The 17,126-nt window shown below is 49.8% G+C and overlaps 2 protein-coding genes across 3 annotated transcripts in view; both read left to right on the top strand.

Moving 5' to 3' along the window:
- Positions 1–273: 273 nt before the first annotated feature.
- Epo (erythropoietin) lies at positions 274–3,049 on the top strand. 2 transcript variants are annotated; one of them, XM_021163900.1, is made up of 5 exons: positions 274–351; positions 905–1,047; positions 1,495–1,581; positions 1,900–2,079; positions 2,832–3,049. In XM_021163900.1, exons 1-5 carry the CDS (start codon positions 339–341, stop codon positions 2,982–2,984), a joined length of 576 nt encoding a protein of 191 aa, XP_021019559.1. In that variant the 5' UTR covers positions 274–338; the 3' UTR covers positions 2,985–3,049. The 2 variants fall into 2 exon arrangements, with proteins under 2 accessions (XP_021019559.1, XP_021019558.1); XM_021163899.1 differs by having other exon boundaries at positions 2,829–3,049.
- A 6,237-nt stretch (positions 3,050–9,286) lies between these two features.
- Zan (zonadhesin) overlaps positions 9,287–17,126 on the top strand; it is a 97,692-nt gene continuing 89,852 nt past the window's right edge. The window contains exons 1-8 of the mRNA XM_021163424.1: positions 9,287–9,309; positions 9,871–9,967; positions 10,753–10,805; positions 11,847–11,993; positions 12,137–12,408; positions 12,760–12,847; positions 14,410–14,562; positions 16,239–16,403. Of these exons, the coding sequence (XP_021019083.1) occupies positions 9,891–9,967; positions 10,753–10,805; positions 11,847–11,993; positions 12,137–12,408; positions 12,760–12,847; positions 14,410–14,562; positions 16,239–16,403 (955 nt within the window). The 5' untranslated portion in view covers positions 9,287–9,309; positions 9,871–9,890. The remainder of the gene's footprint in view (positions 9,310–9,870; positions 9,968–10,752; positions 10,806–11,846; positions 11,994–12,136; positions 12,409–12,759; positions 12,848–14,409; positions 14,563–16,238; positions 16,404–17,126) is intronic.

Genomic DNA, 17,126 nt, shown 5'->3' with positions numbered 1-17,126 from the left:
AGGTGGCCCCCACCTCTGGCGACCCCTCACGCACACACAGCTTCACCCCCACCCCCACCCGCGCACGCACACATGCTGATAACATCCCCGACCCCCGGCCGGAGCCACAGTGTCCCCGGACCAACCCTGGCCGGTGGCTGTGTCTCACTGTGTTCCCGAACGGACCCTTGGCCAGGGCCACCGCGTCCTCACTCTGCCCGCGCCCCCTGGACAGTGACCACTTTCTTCCAGGCTAGTGGGGTGATCTGGCCCTACAGAACTTCCAAGGATGAAGACTTGCAGCGTGGACACTGGCCCAGCCCCGGGTCGCTAAGGAGCTCCGGCAGCTAGGCGCGGAGATGGGGGTGCCCGGTGAGTTACTCACAGGCTAGGGACCTGTGACCTCCAGGGCTCCTGTTTGAGTAAGGATTTACATTTAAAGCTATTGGCCAGGAAACCGACCGTGTTCAAGGACCTGCGACTCTCCAAGAATCAAGGAAGAGGGGGGGTGGGGCAGCCTCCACGTGCACTAAGGGGTTTGGGGAGCCCCCTGTGAATGACAAAAAAGGCGGGGGGGATCCAGAACAGGGACAAAATTTAGGATTTGGGGGAGATGAGGCGCTGCTCTGTGAGTGGAAGGCTGCTAAAAGAATTACCTGCGTCCAGGAGTCCCTGCTTCCCAGGATCTGCCAGCCTCTGGCGCGCACCCACAGTGAAGTTTGGCCGAGAAGTGGATGCCGGTCGCTTGGGGGGTGGGGTGTGCAGCGCGGAGGGATTGAATGAAGGCCACTCAGGCAGAGCCTAAGCAATTGCAAGGTCGGGGTCAGCAGAGACTATAAGGGCAGAGGGGTCTCGCTGAGCCAACCGGCCCCTGCAGTGCCACGGCCCCCTCCCCTCTCGGCCTCACACTCAGCCTGTCTTCCAGAACGTCCCACCCGGCTGCTTTTACTTTCCTTGCTACTGATTCCTCTGGGCCTCCCAGTCCTCTGTGCTCCCCCACGCCTCATCTGCGACAGTCGAGTTCTGGAGAGGTACATCTTAGAGGCCAAGGAGGCAGAAAATGTCACGGTAAGCTCCCTGGCCCCACAAAAGAAAGAAACTGGTTCTCAGGGATCTGGGAATGTGGGTTCCTTCCTGGAACCACCTTTAGGGACAAGATAAGATGTTTAACCTTAAACCTCTTTCATCCCCCGACAAGAATGATAAAACTGGGCAGGGGATGTGGCCCAGTTGGTAAAGAGCATGCATAGTGTGCAAGACGCCCTAGGTTCGATTCCAAGTACTGCACAAAACATTTTGGGTGGCATAAACCTACAATCCCAGTGCTTGGGAGGTGGTGGTAGAAGGATCAGAAATTCAAGGTGATCAAGTGTGAGACCAACCTGGGTTACATGAAACTATGTCTAAAATAAAGAATGACAAAGCTGGTGGTTCCCAAAGCATGCTGGTAAAATTCAAAGACAGGGTGTCTGATGGCCTTTTGTGGACATTTTGACCTGGGGCTGTGTCTTTTAGATGGGTTGTGCAGAAGGTCCCAGACTGAGTGAAAATATTACAGTCCCAGATACCAAAGTCAACTTCTATGCTTGGAAAAGAATGGAGGTGAGTTGCATTGTGTCTGGTCCCTGTCCTGTTGTCCCCATCTGTCTGTCTGTCTGTCTGACCGCCCATCCATGCCCCCACCCTCTCCACCCCTGGTTCCTAGAGGTTAGTGGGTCTCATTTTCACATCTTTATAGTGTGGGAGAAAGCATCAGAGACAATGGTTCATAATTCATTCATTCATTCATTCATTCATTCATTCATTCATTCAGTAAACCTTACTGCTTGCTTTTCTGTTCCTTCTTTCAGTCCTGTATAATAGCCAGGGAGGATAGGGAATGACTCTGGTTGGCTGTTTCTAAGTCTTTGCCTCCCCTAGGTGGAAGAACAGGCCATAGAAGTTTGGCAAGGCCTGTCCCTGCTCTCAGAAGCCATCCTGCAGGCCCAGGCCCTGCTAGCCAATTCCTCCCAGTCATCAGAGACCCTTCAGCTTCATATAGACAAAGCCATCAGTGGTCTACGTAGCCTCACTTCACTGCTTCGAGTGCTGGGAGCTCAGGTGAGTGTGACTGCCTGTGGACCCTGCTACTTGCCCTTCTACAGGATGCACCAAGAACTGTTAAAGAACACTGAGGTCTGAGCCAGGGAGATAGCTCGGTGGGGAAATGAACGTGCTGCTAAGCCTGATGCCCTGGGACCCACAAGGTGAAAGTCCTCTAAGTGAATTAATGTAATAACAAATTTAAAACAAAGGATACGGACAGCTCAGGCTGGGGAGATGAATCAGGGGATGGCATGCTGGCTGCACAAGTGTGAGGAGCCAAGTTCGATCTCCAGCACTTCCATTTAAAAAAAAAAAAGAAAATGAGATGAGGTGGAAGGTACACATGATCCCAGAGCTGGGGAGGCAGACTCGCAAGGACTCCTGGGACTCACTGGTCAGCCAGTCTGGATCAGTGAGCTCCAGGAGCTCTAAGAGAGATGCTGTCTCGAAACATTAGACGCAGGGCTGGAGACATGGCTCAGGGATTAGGAGCGCTTGCTGCTCTTGCAGGGTTCAATACCCAGCACACATATCGGGTGCCTCATAGCTGCCTTTACATCCCTCTCTAGGGAATCTAAGGGTGTATTCTGGATGCCCCGGGCACCTGCATACATTCACATCCACATATCCAAAAAAAAAAAAGTAATAATGTGGAGACTGCCTGAAGAAGACGCACCTCTGCACACACCCCTCCCATTCTGGACCAGGTTACATCTTATCTGTAGTCCTCCACACTCCAGTGACATCCTATTCTCTCTTGACAGAAGGAATTGATGTCGCCTCCAGATACCACCCCACCTGCTCCACTCCGAACACTCACAGTGGATACTTTCTGCAAGCTCTTCCGGGTCTACACCAACTTCCTCCGGGGGAAACTGAAGCTGTACACGGGAGAGGTCTGCAGGAGAGGGGACAGGTGACATGCTGCTGCCACCGTGGTGGACCCACCAACTTGCTCCCCGTCACCGTGTCATGCCAACCCTCCACCACTCCCAACCCTCATCAAACGGGTCGTCACCTTCTTACCAGTCTGTCCCATGGACACTCCAGCACCAGCAGTGATATCTTGGGGGACAGAAGAACTTCCCAGAGCTCCATTCTGAAATCTAAAGATGTCGCTGGACAAGCCCGAGGCCCCAGAGCAGAAGAGCCTCAGAATCAGCTCGGATTTGTTTAGTTTGTTTTTTTTTTTTTTTTTTTTTTTGAAACAGGAAGGTCTCACATAGCCCAGGCTGGCCTGGAACTCGCTGTGTAGTTAAAGGACAGCATTGAATTCCTGATCTTTCTGCTTCTGGTTCTCAAGTGCTGAGATTACAGGCACCCTGTCCCCGTTTATGGGGTGTTAGAGATGGAAGCTGGGGCTTCCTGCATGCTAGGCAAGCACTCTATTAACTGAACTATGTCCATGGCTCCCAGAGACCGACTTAGACCTCAGGGACAGAGATGTCTAAACTCAACTAGTGCCCTGCCAGAACTGTAACCAATCCCCTCTCCCCACCCCTCACAGGACAAGCTTTGGGGTCCAATCTTTGTGGGATCTATGAAGAATACAGGACCTGGAGAATTTAGGGGCAAGACATGAATTCTTTAGATCTCATGGGGGTTTCCCCAGACAGCACGAGCCCTGCACTGGACAACAGAGAGTCGTGGAGCCATAGACAGAATGGCCGCTGACTCTCAGCGTTCATGGGAGGGAAAGGGTTTGAAGTTTTGTGTCTTTAAAAAATACCACTGGCAACAACTGAAATCACCAACCAGACTCCTGGCTTGTCTCTCTTCATGACTGTACACACCACACAACTCTCCTAGTTCTACCTCACCCCATCTGGTAACAAGGCATCAGATCTGGGAAACCAGAGGTGGAGGGGGTTGGGCCCTACGTGCTGCCTCGCATGGCCTGGCTGACCTCTTGACCCCTCTGGGCTTGAGGCCACAATGCCTGCCCACGCCAGTCAATAAGCAGGCTCCATTCAAGGCTGTCTCTCAGTGGGCAGCTGCCAACCCGCTAGGACAAGTGCTGAATGAGCTGGGGCCACCGTTGAGGAAACAGGAGCCAGTACGGAGGGGTTCCCCTTTAGGGGTTGGTGGCAATGGGCAACCCTGGTTAATGGATCAGGTATGTCCGTAGTCACTTACCTCAGGACATAAACCCCTTGTGAGTCCATCTGTCTTTTGTGTCCCGATGGGTATCACTCTAGGAATTTCTCCTTGCCACTAGAAAGAGTCAATAGACTGAGAAGTGCTAAGTATGGCAGTAGGGGACAAGGGTGACTCCAAGTCGTTCCTTGGATTCCTTTCCCATAGTGCTTCATGTGGGAAAGCATGCTTAGGAGAGAGACCCACACAGCCGACCAGTCAAAGATGGTGCACAGAGTACCAGGACCCCAATCCTGGCTATTATCCTATGTGGCTGTCCTTCATTCTGTTCCCAAAACAAGACATTTAGAATCCAGCCCGAAAGCCTTCGAAGTCCACTGCAGGAAAAATTATGTGTAGGTTGAAGGAGTTGGGGGCTGGAGGGAATTTGCTGGGAGTGAATGTGTGTGTGTGTGTGTGTGTGTGTGTGTGTGTGTGTCTATAATTCAGGTGGGAGGAGGCAGCAAAGGGGAGGACTCAAAAGAATTTGGGGGGAGGTGAACTTAGTTCCTGGACTACAGTGCCCTCTTGAGGCGCAGTTGGGAACTGTTAGGGAACTTTGCCAGCAATCTCCTTCCTCTGGGATCCTTCCCTTCAGTCTTTTTCGTTTTTTTTTTTTTTTTTTTTGACTTCCACAACAGACATCCCATTGCCACCCCCGTGGCTATGAAAGAGCAAGGTTGAGGTATCTTTTTTGGGTTGTTGGAGCTGGAATATTAATTCTATATCGAGTCTATTGTAACTTGAGAGGGAGGCTTGTTTTGTTGTTTGGGTTTTTTGAGACAGAGGCTAAATTGCCCAGGCAGTCCTGGAACTTAGAATTTTCCTGCCTCAGTTTCCCAGGTGCTGGGAGTACAGGCCTGGACCATTATATCTGGCTTAGTTTTGAAATTTTTTTCTTAAAAAGATTTATTTTATTTTATTTTTATTGTGTGTGTGTGTAGGCCAGAAGAGGGTGTCTGATTCCCTAAAACTGGATTTATGAGCAGTTGTGAGGCACCCATGTGGGTACTAGGAACTGACCTCTGCTTGTCCTTAAGAGCAGCAAGCACTTTTAACCATTTGTTGCTTTGTTTGTTCTTATTTTTTGAAACAAGACACCACTGTGTAGCACTGGCTGTCTTGGAACTCACTCTGTAGATCAGGCTTACCTTGAACTCACAGAGATTTGCCCTCCTCTGCTTCCTGAGTGCTGGGATTAAAGGCGTGCACTAACATGCCAGGCTTTTGTCTTGCTTTTAAGAGCAAGAAAACGCACTGAAAACCAGTTGGCATCTGACCATGAGCTTAGCATTTATCAGCCAGCATCCTGTCCACATCTCTCATTGCTATAACCAAACACAGACAAGAAGCAACTCAGGGGATGAGGCTTTATTTTAGCTCACACTTCTGGGAACACAGTCTGTCACGGGGGCGAGGGGGGGGAGGGGAAGGCGGGGCAGCGGGAGCTGCTCCCATGACATCCACAGTCAGGGAGCAGAGGCAGATGGCTGCTGGTGCCCAGCTTGCTCTCTCCTTTTTTCCCTTTCTTTGTGTCTTTGTTCTTTTTTCTTTGTTTATTTGTTCAGGGTTTTTTGTTTGTTTTGTTTTGTCTTGAGACAAGGTTTCTCTGTGTAGCCCTGGCTGTCCTGGATCTCCCTCTGTAGACCAGGCTGGCCTCAACTCCCATAGATCCACCTGCCTCTGCCTCACAAGCATTGGGATAAAAGGCATGCGCCACCACTGCCTGGGTGTCACCCTCTGACACAGAATAGGACATGGAAAAGAAAACTGCTTTTTTGCCTGCATGCTCTCACTCTTGCTGGTCAGTCTGCATTTCTGCTGCTGCGGCAATCCTTCACCAATGTTAGAACCATCTTCCTTGCGATTCCAATATAGAGTGAAGGCCAGGCCTCTGGTGCCTGATCAGGATAACTGATATAGCATTCCAGTGCACGGGATGATTGCTAGGTTCTTGGTCTCTCGAGTGTGAGACTGAAAGTAGAATTAGGTAGAAAAGAGCAATTATTGGATACTGACTTACTGATTTATTTAGTGATTTACTTAAAGCACTGCCTATTTGCCAAGAGTGACTTCACTTGCTACAGAACAGAATGACCTGGAGGGACAGCTGAAACAAAGGGTTGTTGCCCTTAACAACCTGCTGACAAATAGCCGCATATGCTTCTATAAAATCTCACTTGCTTGACCCACCTGGTGGTTTTAGAAAAATGATGAGACTATAAATGGCCCAGGATCGTGGACACTTTGCCCCTTCTTAGAATTGGGAACAAAACACCCATGGAAGGAGTTACAGAGACAAAGTTTGGAGCTGTGACGAAAGGATGGACCATCTAGAGACTGCCATATCTGGGGATCCATCCCCTAATCAGCTTCCAAACGCTGACACCATTGCATTCACTAGCAAGATTTTGCTGAAAGGACCCAGATATAGCTGTCTCTTGTGAGACTATGCCGGGGCCTGGCAAACACAGAAGTAGATGCTCACAGTCAGCTAGTGGATGGATCACAGAGCCCCCAATGGAGGAGCTAGAGAAAGTACCCAAGGAGCTAAAGGGATCTGCAATCCTATAGGTGGAACAACAATATGAACTAACCAGTACCCCGGAGCTCTTGACTCTAGCTGCATATGAATCAGAAAATGGCATAGTCGGCCATCAGTGGAAAGAGAGGCCCATTGGTCGTGCAAACTTTATATGCCTCAGTACCGGGGAATGACAGGACCAAGAAGTGGGAGTGGGTGGGTGAGGGAGTGGGTGGGGGAGTGTGTTTTGGGATAGCATTGGAAATGTAAATGAAATAAATACCCAATTAAAAAAGAAGAAAAAAATGACCCAGGATCAAAGCCCTTCAGGACCTGTCCTGGTTTCAGTCCACTGGTGACATCTTCTCTCCTCCACTCTCAGAGTTGGATGCTTATTCCAGAAAGATTTCTGAAATGAGACAACCAGTGCCAGGTTACCTGGATAATCTATATATATATAAATATAAATATATATATATACACACACACATATATGAATGCATATTATGTTATTATATATGCATGTATATATGTGTGTATATGTGTATTTATGTATATGTATGCATATGTGTGTATGTATGTATATGTGTATATATGTATGTATATATTCATTCTAGCAGTTCTGTTCCTTTTTAAAACCCTGGACTAAGACAAACATGGACTCTAGAGCTTCCTCTGAGACAGCAAAAAGAAGTCCTGCTGGAACAGATCAGCCAGCAGAATGCTTTCCTGGTAAACATGAGGGCCGGGGTTTGCATGTCTAGAACCATGTAAAAAGACGAATGTGGAGGTGTGTGCCTGTAATCCCAGCGATGGCAAGAAGGGAAGGAGACGGGTGGGTCCCTGGGCTCACTGGCTACTACTAGCCCAGACTACTAGGAGAGCTCCGGACAAAATCAGAGGCACACACATACACACACACTGCATATGTCACATATACATATAGGCATGTATATTTGGTATAATTGTGACTATATATATGTAGTCACTATGTTATAGACATAATATGTAGTCTAGGTGTTTTTTAATTTGAAAATTAATTTTAACAAAATATTAAAAAACTACAGGAGACTGGAGAGATGGTTTGGTGGTTCAAAGTACTTGCTACTCCTGCAGAGGGACTAGGTTTTGTCCCCCGGTCCCCAGGTGCAACAGCTCATAGTCACCTATAACTCTAGTTCCTGGGGATCTGATGGCCTTCTCTGGCCTCTCTGAACACCTCCACTCACCTGGACACATACTGCACACAAATAAATCTTTAAGGTGTGTGCCCCTATGTGCATCTGCGAGCATGTGTGGTGCCCGGATAGGATCGCTGAACCTTACCCGCACTAGCTGTATACTCCCCACTGGCTAAATTCCACACTCAGGTTTCCTTTGACGTTTTCTTTCATGACAAGGTTGCAATAAGTTGCCCAGGCTGCCTTTGAACTTGCAATCTTCTTGCCTCAGTCTGCTGAGTAGCTGGGACCACAGCACTTGAGAGGCTGAGATGGGAGAACTGCCACAAGTTTGAAGGCGGCTTGGGACTAGACAACGAGGTCCAGCCTGGACTACACAGACCCTGTCTGAAAAACAAAACAAAAGACTGGGGATGTGGCTCAGTTGGTGGGGAGCTTGCCTAGTATGATACCTAGGGTTTGATTCTCAATACCACATAAACTGGCATGGTGGCATGCCAGTCACAATTGGAGGCTAACCTGGGCTATAAGACTCTGTCTTAGAGAAATAGGGGTCGACAAGATGGCTCAACTTGCTGCCAAATCTAATAGTTAGAATTTGATTCTCAGAATCCATGAAGTAAAAGGACAGAATTACTGAAAGGTATCCTCTGACTTACATGCACACAGACCCAAACACACACACACACACACACACACACAAATACAGACACACACAGACACACACACAGATAAACACAGACATAGACACAGAGACACACAAACACAGAGGCATACACACAGACACACAAAGATACACCCAGACACACATAGATACACACACAGACACAGACAGGCACAGACACACATAAACATATACACACAGACAGGTACACACACAGACACACAACAGAGACACATACACACAGAGACATATACATAGACAGGCACATAGACACACATAGACACACAGACACACAGGCACATAGACATATACACAGATAGGCACATAGACACACACATACATACTTTCTTTCTTTTTTTTTTTGGTTTTTCGAGACAGGGTTTCTCTGTGTAGCCCTGGATGTCCTGGAACTCACTTTGTAGACCAGGCTTGCCTCGAACTCAGAAATCCACCTGCCTCTGCCTCCTGAGTGCTGGGATTAAAGGCGTGTGCCATGATGCCCGGCTCTACATACACACTTTCAATGCTTCCTGGCAACCTGCATTTCTTCCTCTATGAGAAAGTATGTCCTTCAATTCTCTGTCCCTCATTTCCAGCCATTCATGTGACTCTCAACAGTTGTAGAATGTTAAGTTTGAATGATTTTCCCATCAGCATTCTGCAGCTAGTGTTCTGCTGCCTTTAGAACCTATGGTTGCTACCGAGGAGACTGAGGAGGCCATGAGGATCCCCGGTCCTTAGTATGTGACTTGTTCCTTACTGTCTAAAAGGGTCTTCCATCTTCCTGTCAGCCCTGATATTCTGAAATTTCACAAAGCCTTTTCTGTGGGTTTCCGAATCCAGCACACTAGGTACCTTTTAATTAAGAGACCCGAGTGTCTCAGCTCTGGGAGACCTCGCTAGTGCTTGCTTAGTGGCTACCATGATTATAATCCCAGCATGTGGAGGTGGAAGCTTCAAGGATTTCAAGGCTAGCCTTGCCTACATCATGAATCTGAGGCTAGCCTGGGCTCTGCGAGACTCTATCTCTCGGTCTTCTTTTCCTTTGTTGTTTCTTATCTAACTACTTGTTGCTTGATGTTAGAACTTCCTGGATCTGTTTCTATCTCCCTTTTTATTTCTGTCTATAACTTTTTTTATTGGGTTTTCCCTTTCAACTTTGATAACTTTATATTCCTAGGGACTTCTCAAATTCTGTGATTTTTTTTTTAATGGCCTCCTCAGAAGGGTGACAAGAGAGGAGGGCCAGGTGTTTATAAAGTGGCCTGGGATCCTCACTGTAATCTTCTTCTCCACCCGAGGGCCACCTCCGAGGTCCCCCATGGCTCTGCCAGTTTGGACCCTGATGCTGCTAGTGGGGTCCGCCTGGGGCCAGGAACAAGTGCCTTTCCCTGTGTGGTAAGCTGGACTGGGGAGAGCAGTGATAAAGGGTTCGGGGGTTTACCAGGTTGACCCTGACTCAAAACTGAAGTCAGGAGACTGAGGAGGGAGGTAAGGAGACCGTCAGTGGGGCTGGGAAGAAGACGGCCTATTGGCCAGGATAGGGAAGAGCCTCACATCCCCAGGTCCTGAAATTGAGGTGACATTCCAGGCTGGGAGGGAAAGACAAAAAATTTACACTCTCCAAAACCCCACAGTAGGCAAAGCTGATAGGCCAGAGTTCATGACAGAAGGTGGCAAGGAATGAGAGGTGTTTTTGATTCCTTGAACTTGGGTGCAGGGCTCTGGACAAGTAGCAGTTGAATTGTAGGAAATTCTGACCCAAGTTGATGGAAGAGGAAGGTTTTTTTTTTTTTTTTTATTGAGTTTGTAAGGTGGGGAGGGGAGCTGGGTGTGGTGGTGCAAACTTATAAACCTAGCACTAGAGGTGAGGGAGGCAGGAGGATTGAACACTTGAGGCTAGCCTAGGCTACTCATCAAAAGACTGTCTCTAAAAGAAATAAGCCAGATGCGGTGGTGAACTCCTGCAACCCCAGGACTTAGAAGGTGGAGGCAGGAGAATCATGAACTTAATTAAGGTCATCCTTGGTCACTTAGGGGAGTTTAAGGCTAGCCTGGGTTACATGAGACCCTGTCTTAAAAGAAAAAAGAAAAAAAAAAAACCACAACATAATCGTAGTATTAATGATAATTTGAATAACGACAAAGGTCACATTCTTTGCTTTTTCCAAACTAACCCCAAGGAGACCGGACTCTCTAGACCTGGGGCTGACGGCGCACACTTCGAGGGAGGATTGTGAGTTGGAACCAGACCTGCTCAGGCCTCCTTTCCCTCCTTACAACCTGCTCTAACCGTGAACTCTCCTCCTGTCCTAGTACAGGGCTCCTAGTCAGGGTACAGCAATCACATAAACATGGGATGCAGACACAAAGGGCAGTGCCTGAACTGAAAGGGTGGAGGGAACAGTGGGAAAACTGGGCCTCACTCCACCTGAGAGATTCCTGTTCAAATTAATTATGACAATCACTGGATATGATGATACAGGCTTGCCAAGCCAGCACTGGGAAGCCAAAGCAGGATCACAAGGTCCTGGTTAGCCAGGGTTACCTAGCAGCATTTTGAGCACATTGTCTCAAAATAACAAAACAGTAGGCTGGGTATTGTTGTGCACACCTGTAATCCCAGCTCTCAGGAGGCTGAGGCAGGAGGATGTGGAGTTCAAGGCCACCTTGGGCTGCATGAGAACATGAGACAGGGGTGCTGGGAGATAACTCAACAGCATCTTTGCTGCACAAGCTTAAGGACCTGAGTTCCATCTCTAGCATCCATGTAAAGAGCTTGCCGTGGTAGGTGCTGTAGTCCCAGCACTGTAGAGGCAGACACAGGAGGATCTCTAGGGTTCCTTGGCCAGCCAGTATAGTTGAATCGGTGAACCCTGTCTCAAAACATAAAGTGGAGAGAGATTGAGGAAGCCATCTGATATTGACCTCTGGTTTCTACATGCATGCACATCTGCACACACACACATGCATGCACACACCAAGATAACAGTAACTGCCACAACTAAACACATCTTACCAAGACAAAGCCCGTCTCTCTGAATTAGCCTGGACCTTAGTTTGTGCTCCCCAACTTTGTCATCTACTCTCTCTACTTTCCAGCTTCCCCTCCCCCCAGTTCTGTGTCTCCCACATCTCTTGCTCTGGATCTGAGCTCTTAGCGGCGGCCTTCTCCATACTTAGTGACCCTGCTGACCCCCACCTCCCAGGGTGGCTCTGTGACCTAACCCTTGCCCTCTGCCCTTTCTGAGGCCTCACAGAGACTCTTTCTTCCCAGCCATTCTCTCCAAGTGTGACTTTGAAGACAATTCCAGACCTTTCTGTGACTGGTCTCAAATGTCTGCAGATGATGGGGACTGGGTTCGGACTACTGGACCCTCCCTGACTGGCACTTCTGGCCCCCCTGGGGGGTACCCCAATGGAGGTAAGGGGTTTGAGGGAAGCCTAAAGTTTGGAGAGGGGATAAAGTTGGGAGGGGGCTGCTGGAAGCAGAGTTGAGCGGGGGGTGGATGGGACGGCTCCCTCAGACAGCAAAGACTCAGCCCTTTCCACTCTGTCTCCCCACAGAGGGGTATTACCTGCACATGGATCCCAAGACCTTCCCTCGGGGCGGAGTGGCACGCCTGCGTAGCCCCGACATATGGGAGCAAGGTCCCCTTTGCGTCCATTTTGCCTTCCACATGTTCGGGCTGTCGTGGGGCGCCCAGCTCAGACTGCTGCTGTTCAGGGGCCGGAAGCATCTCCGGCCCTATATACTCTGGAAACACGTGAACACCCAGAGTCCCTCTTGGATGCCCACCACTGTCACTGTACCAGCAGATCATGATATACCAAGCTGGGTGAGGTTAAAAGCAGACCTGGAAGTCTGGTGAAGAAGGGATCTAAGGGAGGTGGCTTAGGAAGGGAGGCCGAGGGGGAGCTCAGAGGGCCATCATGGAGTTTTCTTGCATCAAGCCTGGTGACCTGAGATCATCTCCAGGACCCATGTGGTAGAAGGCTAAAACCAACTCCCAGAACGTGTCCTCTGACCCACGCTTGTGCGATGTGTTATACATGAATGCACTTTTTTTAAAAAGAGGGGACCCGGAGTCCCAGCCATCTGAGTTCAGGATGGAAACCAGCAGTCACAGAGAAAGGAGGCCAGTCATGTGGCTCACAGGATCAGGGTCTCTTTGTCCCTAATTCCGCAGCTGATGTTTGAAGGCATGAGAGGAAACACCGCCTACCTGGACATCTCTTTGGATGGCCTCTCTATCCGGCGGGGTACCTGCAATCGGAGTGAGTTCCTGACCCTCTTAAGTGCCTCTCCTCCTCCTGACTGCTCACACACACACACACACACACCCGTCAAACTTTCCAAAATAGGGGTGAGACTGCTCAGCAAGCGGGACCCTGGTTTCTCATGAATTGAAGCTTCTGGTTTCTTGATGCTACTTCATCCCACACCCCTGGCTTCTTAAGCAGTCACTATGTAAGAGGTGCCCTTTTAGCATGGTTATCTGGTCTACAGTGGCTGACCAGGACCCATGGCCACAGGCTGGCCTATCTTAGCCTGTGTGTGTCCATAAACCCTTGGTGGGCTGGGAGATGTATCTTAGTAAAGCACTTGGCCAGCATGCACGGTTCCCTTGTGATGGCGCACACCTTTTATCCCAGCTTTCTGGACGCAGAGGCAGGAGGATCCTAAATTCAAGATTATCCTAGGCTACATGGCAATTTTGAGGCAAGCCTGGGCTGCATTCCATGCTGTCTCTAAAACAAAAGAAGTCTTTGGTTCCTTGAAAATCTGACTGTAAAGTCATCGCAGGGGTTACCCCACACTACTACTCTGATATATGCAGAGTGTTCCTTTTAGGCTGGCTGGGAGGGGAAAATCCAGCCCTATACAAGGAACTTAGACTCGCTGAACATGGGCTAGATGCTCCACAAACATCATTTAATTTACAGCTTTACACAGAGACAAGTCCCAGTTGACAGACTGGGCAGGGTATGTAATTTGTACCAAGAGCAGAATTCTTGAGCAGTAGGATATAGGTTGGCCTCAAAGCTTGCCAGCACACACTGCAGCCTTGAGAGTGGGCCTCAGAGTTCTGGCTGAGGCATTTTTTTTCTAAGCTTCCTCTTGCGACAGAAATCACACAGCCCCTTCCTTTTGATATCGAGGTGAAACCAGGGCTTTGTATGCGTTGGGCAAATGCTCTATCACTGAGCCACGCCCCCAGCCCCTCCCTGGGGGATTCTAGGCAGGGGCTCCACCATTGAGCCACGCCCCCAGCCCCTCCCTGGGGGATTCTAGGCAGGGGCTCTCTCACTGAGCCACGCCCCCAGCCCCTCCCTGGGGGATTCTAGGCAGGGGCTCCACCATTGAGCCACACCCCCAGCCCCTCCCTGGGGGATTCTAGGCAGGGGCTCTACCACTGAGCCACGCCCCCAGCTCCTCCCTGGGGGATTCTAGGCAAGGCCTCTACCACTGAGCCACGCCCCCAGCCCCTCCCTGGGGGATTCTAGGCAGGGGCTCTCTCATTGAGCCACGCCCCCAGCCCCTCCCTGGGGCAGTCTAGGCAGGTGCTCTACCACTGAGCCACGCCCCCAGCCCCTCCCTGGGGCAGTCTAGGCAGGTGCTCTATCACTGAGCCACGCCCCCAGTCCCTCCCTAGGAGATTCTAGGCAGGGGCTCTCTCATTGAGCCACGCCCCCAGCCCCTCCCTGGGGGATTCTAGGCAGGGCCTCTACCACTGAGCCACGCCCCCAGCCCCTCCCTGGGGGATTCTAGGCAGGGGCTCTACCACTGAGCCACGCCCCCAGCTCCATCTCTTTTTTTTTTTTCTCTCTCCTCTCAGTCTGCATGTCTCAAATGTGTACCTTTGATACTCTAAATGATCTCTGCGGCTGGAGCTGGGTCCCAACTGCCACTGGGGCTAAGTGGACCCAGAAGAAGGGATCAACAGGGAAGCAGGGTGTGGGGCCTGCTGAAGACTTCTCTAACCCTGGTAGTGAGTATTGTATATATTCCTACAATCTCTGGGCTCCAGTGACCTGTGTATCTCCTACAATGACATCCCTAGGTCAGGCCAGGAACCCAGCAGTCTTATGCTTCCTTCAGCTCATGGCAAGAAGCATGATGTCAAGTATTCTCTAGCTCCCTCTACTGCCAAAATGGCTGCCAAGCAGACCCGTACCACTTGCTTCTCACAGTCTTTCCTTGTAGTCATTCATTCATTCATCCATCCATTCATTCTCCATCCAGTATTACTTACTGAATAGCCACCCTGTACAATAGCCCAGGAAGTTAAGAACTGCTGTGTAAAACCTGCAAGAAGTCAGGTATGGTGGCATAAGCCTGTAACCCCAGGCCTCAGGAGGCTGAGGCAGGAGGATGTGAGGTTCAATAACTGCCTAGTCTACTTAGTGATTTCAAGTGCAACCTGGGGACTGACCCTGTTTTAGAAACAAATGAAAAATAAGGGCTGGGGATGTAGGTCAGTGGTAAAGTTCTTGTGTGGCATGCATAAGGCCCTGGGTTCCATTCTCTGCCCATGGAAGGAACAGCGAGAGAGGAAAGGGGCAAGCAGAGAGAGAGGCATGGCGTGGCTTGCCTGTAATTCAACTACCTGGGAGGATAAGGCAGGAGGATGGTGAGTTCAGGCCAGCCTGGACTGGTCAGCAAGATCCTGACTGCATGTCACACAGGGTTCCTGAAGAAGCCACTGTTTGGAACACAGATAAGAGCTGCTGAGGAAGATTGCTGTCAGTTAAGCCAAACAACATTCCTTTCTGTCCATTCTGTCCATGGTGATGACCCCTTCCTGCTTCTCACCTCCCTGTACTCCTGCCTGGGCTTTCTCATCCTGTTTCAGCCATCCACGCCTTCCTCGTCTCTCCTTCACAGTGCCCATCTCCTCCTCACCACCACATAGTTCTTGCATCCAGCAAGTTTTGGAGGTCAAACACCAAGTGATGTGTGATTTCCATTCCCAGTTTACTTATTGTTATGATCATTCATCCTCCTGTTCCGGGACGCTTACCTTCTAGAAAGTTCTTCAACAACCCCTTCCCTTTCATTTGAAACCACTGGCTCATTCTCTTGGCTTCTTGGCCTCTCTCAGCTCGAGGTTTGCAGGAATCCGAAGGTGGTTGGACAAGAGCACGCATGCGTGTGCGCTCTCCCCGCCCCGCAAACCAGTGCTCTCTTCCCTTGGTTACTAGTTGCGTCCCTAAGCGAAGCTCAGACTGATTGGCTGTCTGTTTTAATACCGAAGGGAAGGCTGGAGTGTGTGTGTGTGTGTGTGTGTGTGTGTGTGTGTGTGTGTGTGGGAACTGCCTACTTTTCAGGGTCAGACTGGATAACTGTCATCAACTTGAGTGACTCACTCGAGTGTGTCCTGGTCTTGGTGGGGGGAGTGGGAGGAGGGCAGCACGGAAAGAAAGAGGCTATAACTACTGAACCTGAAGAGTCAGCAGCACCCAGGGGACAAGATTGGGATGGCTGCGTTTACTATAGAAACATCAGTTCAAGCACTCTGCAAGTTGTGATGTGGATGTAACCCCCCGACCTGTGTCTCATTCTAGGCTGCTGTTGGAACTCCCCACGGCCAGGTCTCTAACTTCACCCAGGTCCCTACATCTTCACCATCCCAGACATTCACTTCACTGGCTCTTTCTTTTACAGATGGCTACTACATGCTCCTGGACTCTACGAATGCAAGGCCAGGACAGAAAGCTGTTCTTCTGAGTCCCCTGAGCCACTCCAGAGGCTGTATGACCCTGTCTTTCCACTACATAATGCATGGCCAGGGACATGAAGAAGGCCTTTTTGTTTATGCTACATTTTTGGGTTAGAAAAGTTTACTGATCACGGGTGCCACCTAGGAGGGTTGGGTTGACAGGAAATTGAGAGGGAATATCTCCCCGGGGTCTAGGGAAACCCAGTGTGCTTGTGAGATTGTTCCATGTATTAGAAATAAGGACACTGGACTCTAGAAAAACAGAGGCACTGCCAGCCACAGTAGATGGCACCTGGAATTAAAACACTTGAAAGGTTTGAGCAGGAAGATTAAGAAGTTCAAGGCCAGTCTCTGCTACAAAGTGAGTGTGAAACCAGCTTAGCCTACAGGAGACTGCCTAAAAATCAATAACAAACAGCAGCAAACCAGCCAGGGAGATACTCAGGAAAGTGTTTGCCACACAAGCATGGAAACCTGACTGCTACCCTCAACACCCATGTAGAAAGCTAAGCAGAGTAATGCTTGCTTGTGATACTAACACTGGGGAGGTACAGGTAAGCGGGCAGATCCACGGGGCTCCCTGGTCAGCTAGCATAAGACTCAAAAAACCAAGGTGAATACCTTCTAAAGAATGGCACCTGAGGTTGGCTTCACATGCACTTTTAGGTATGCACATGCGTTCATGTGCTCTTGTACACATACACACATACAAAGCAGGAGGAGAAACAGAGAGAGAGAGAGAGAGAGAGAGGAAGAGGGGGAGGGGGAATGAGGTGGGGAGGGAGAGAGGGAGAGGGAGGGAGGGAGAGGGAGAGAAAGGGAGGGAGGGAGAG

The sequence above is a fragment of the Mus caroli genome, chromosome 5, assembly GCF_900094665.2.
Source record: "Mus caroli chromosome 5, CAROLI_EIJ_v1.1, whole genome shotgun sequence".
NCBI lineage: Eukaryota > Metazoa > Chordata > Mammalia > Rodentia > Muridae > Mus > Mus caroli.
This window is presented reverse-complemented; position numbering and strand designations above follow the sequence as displayed.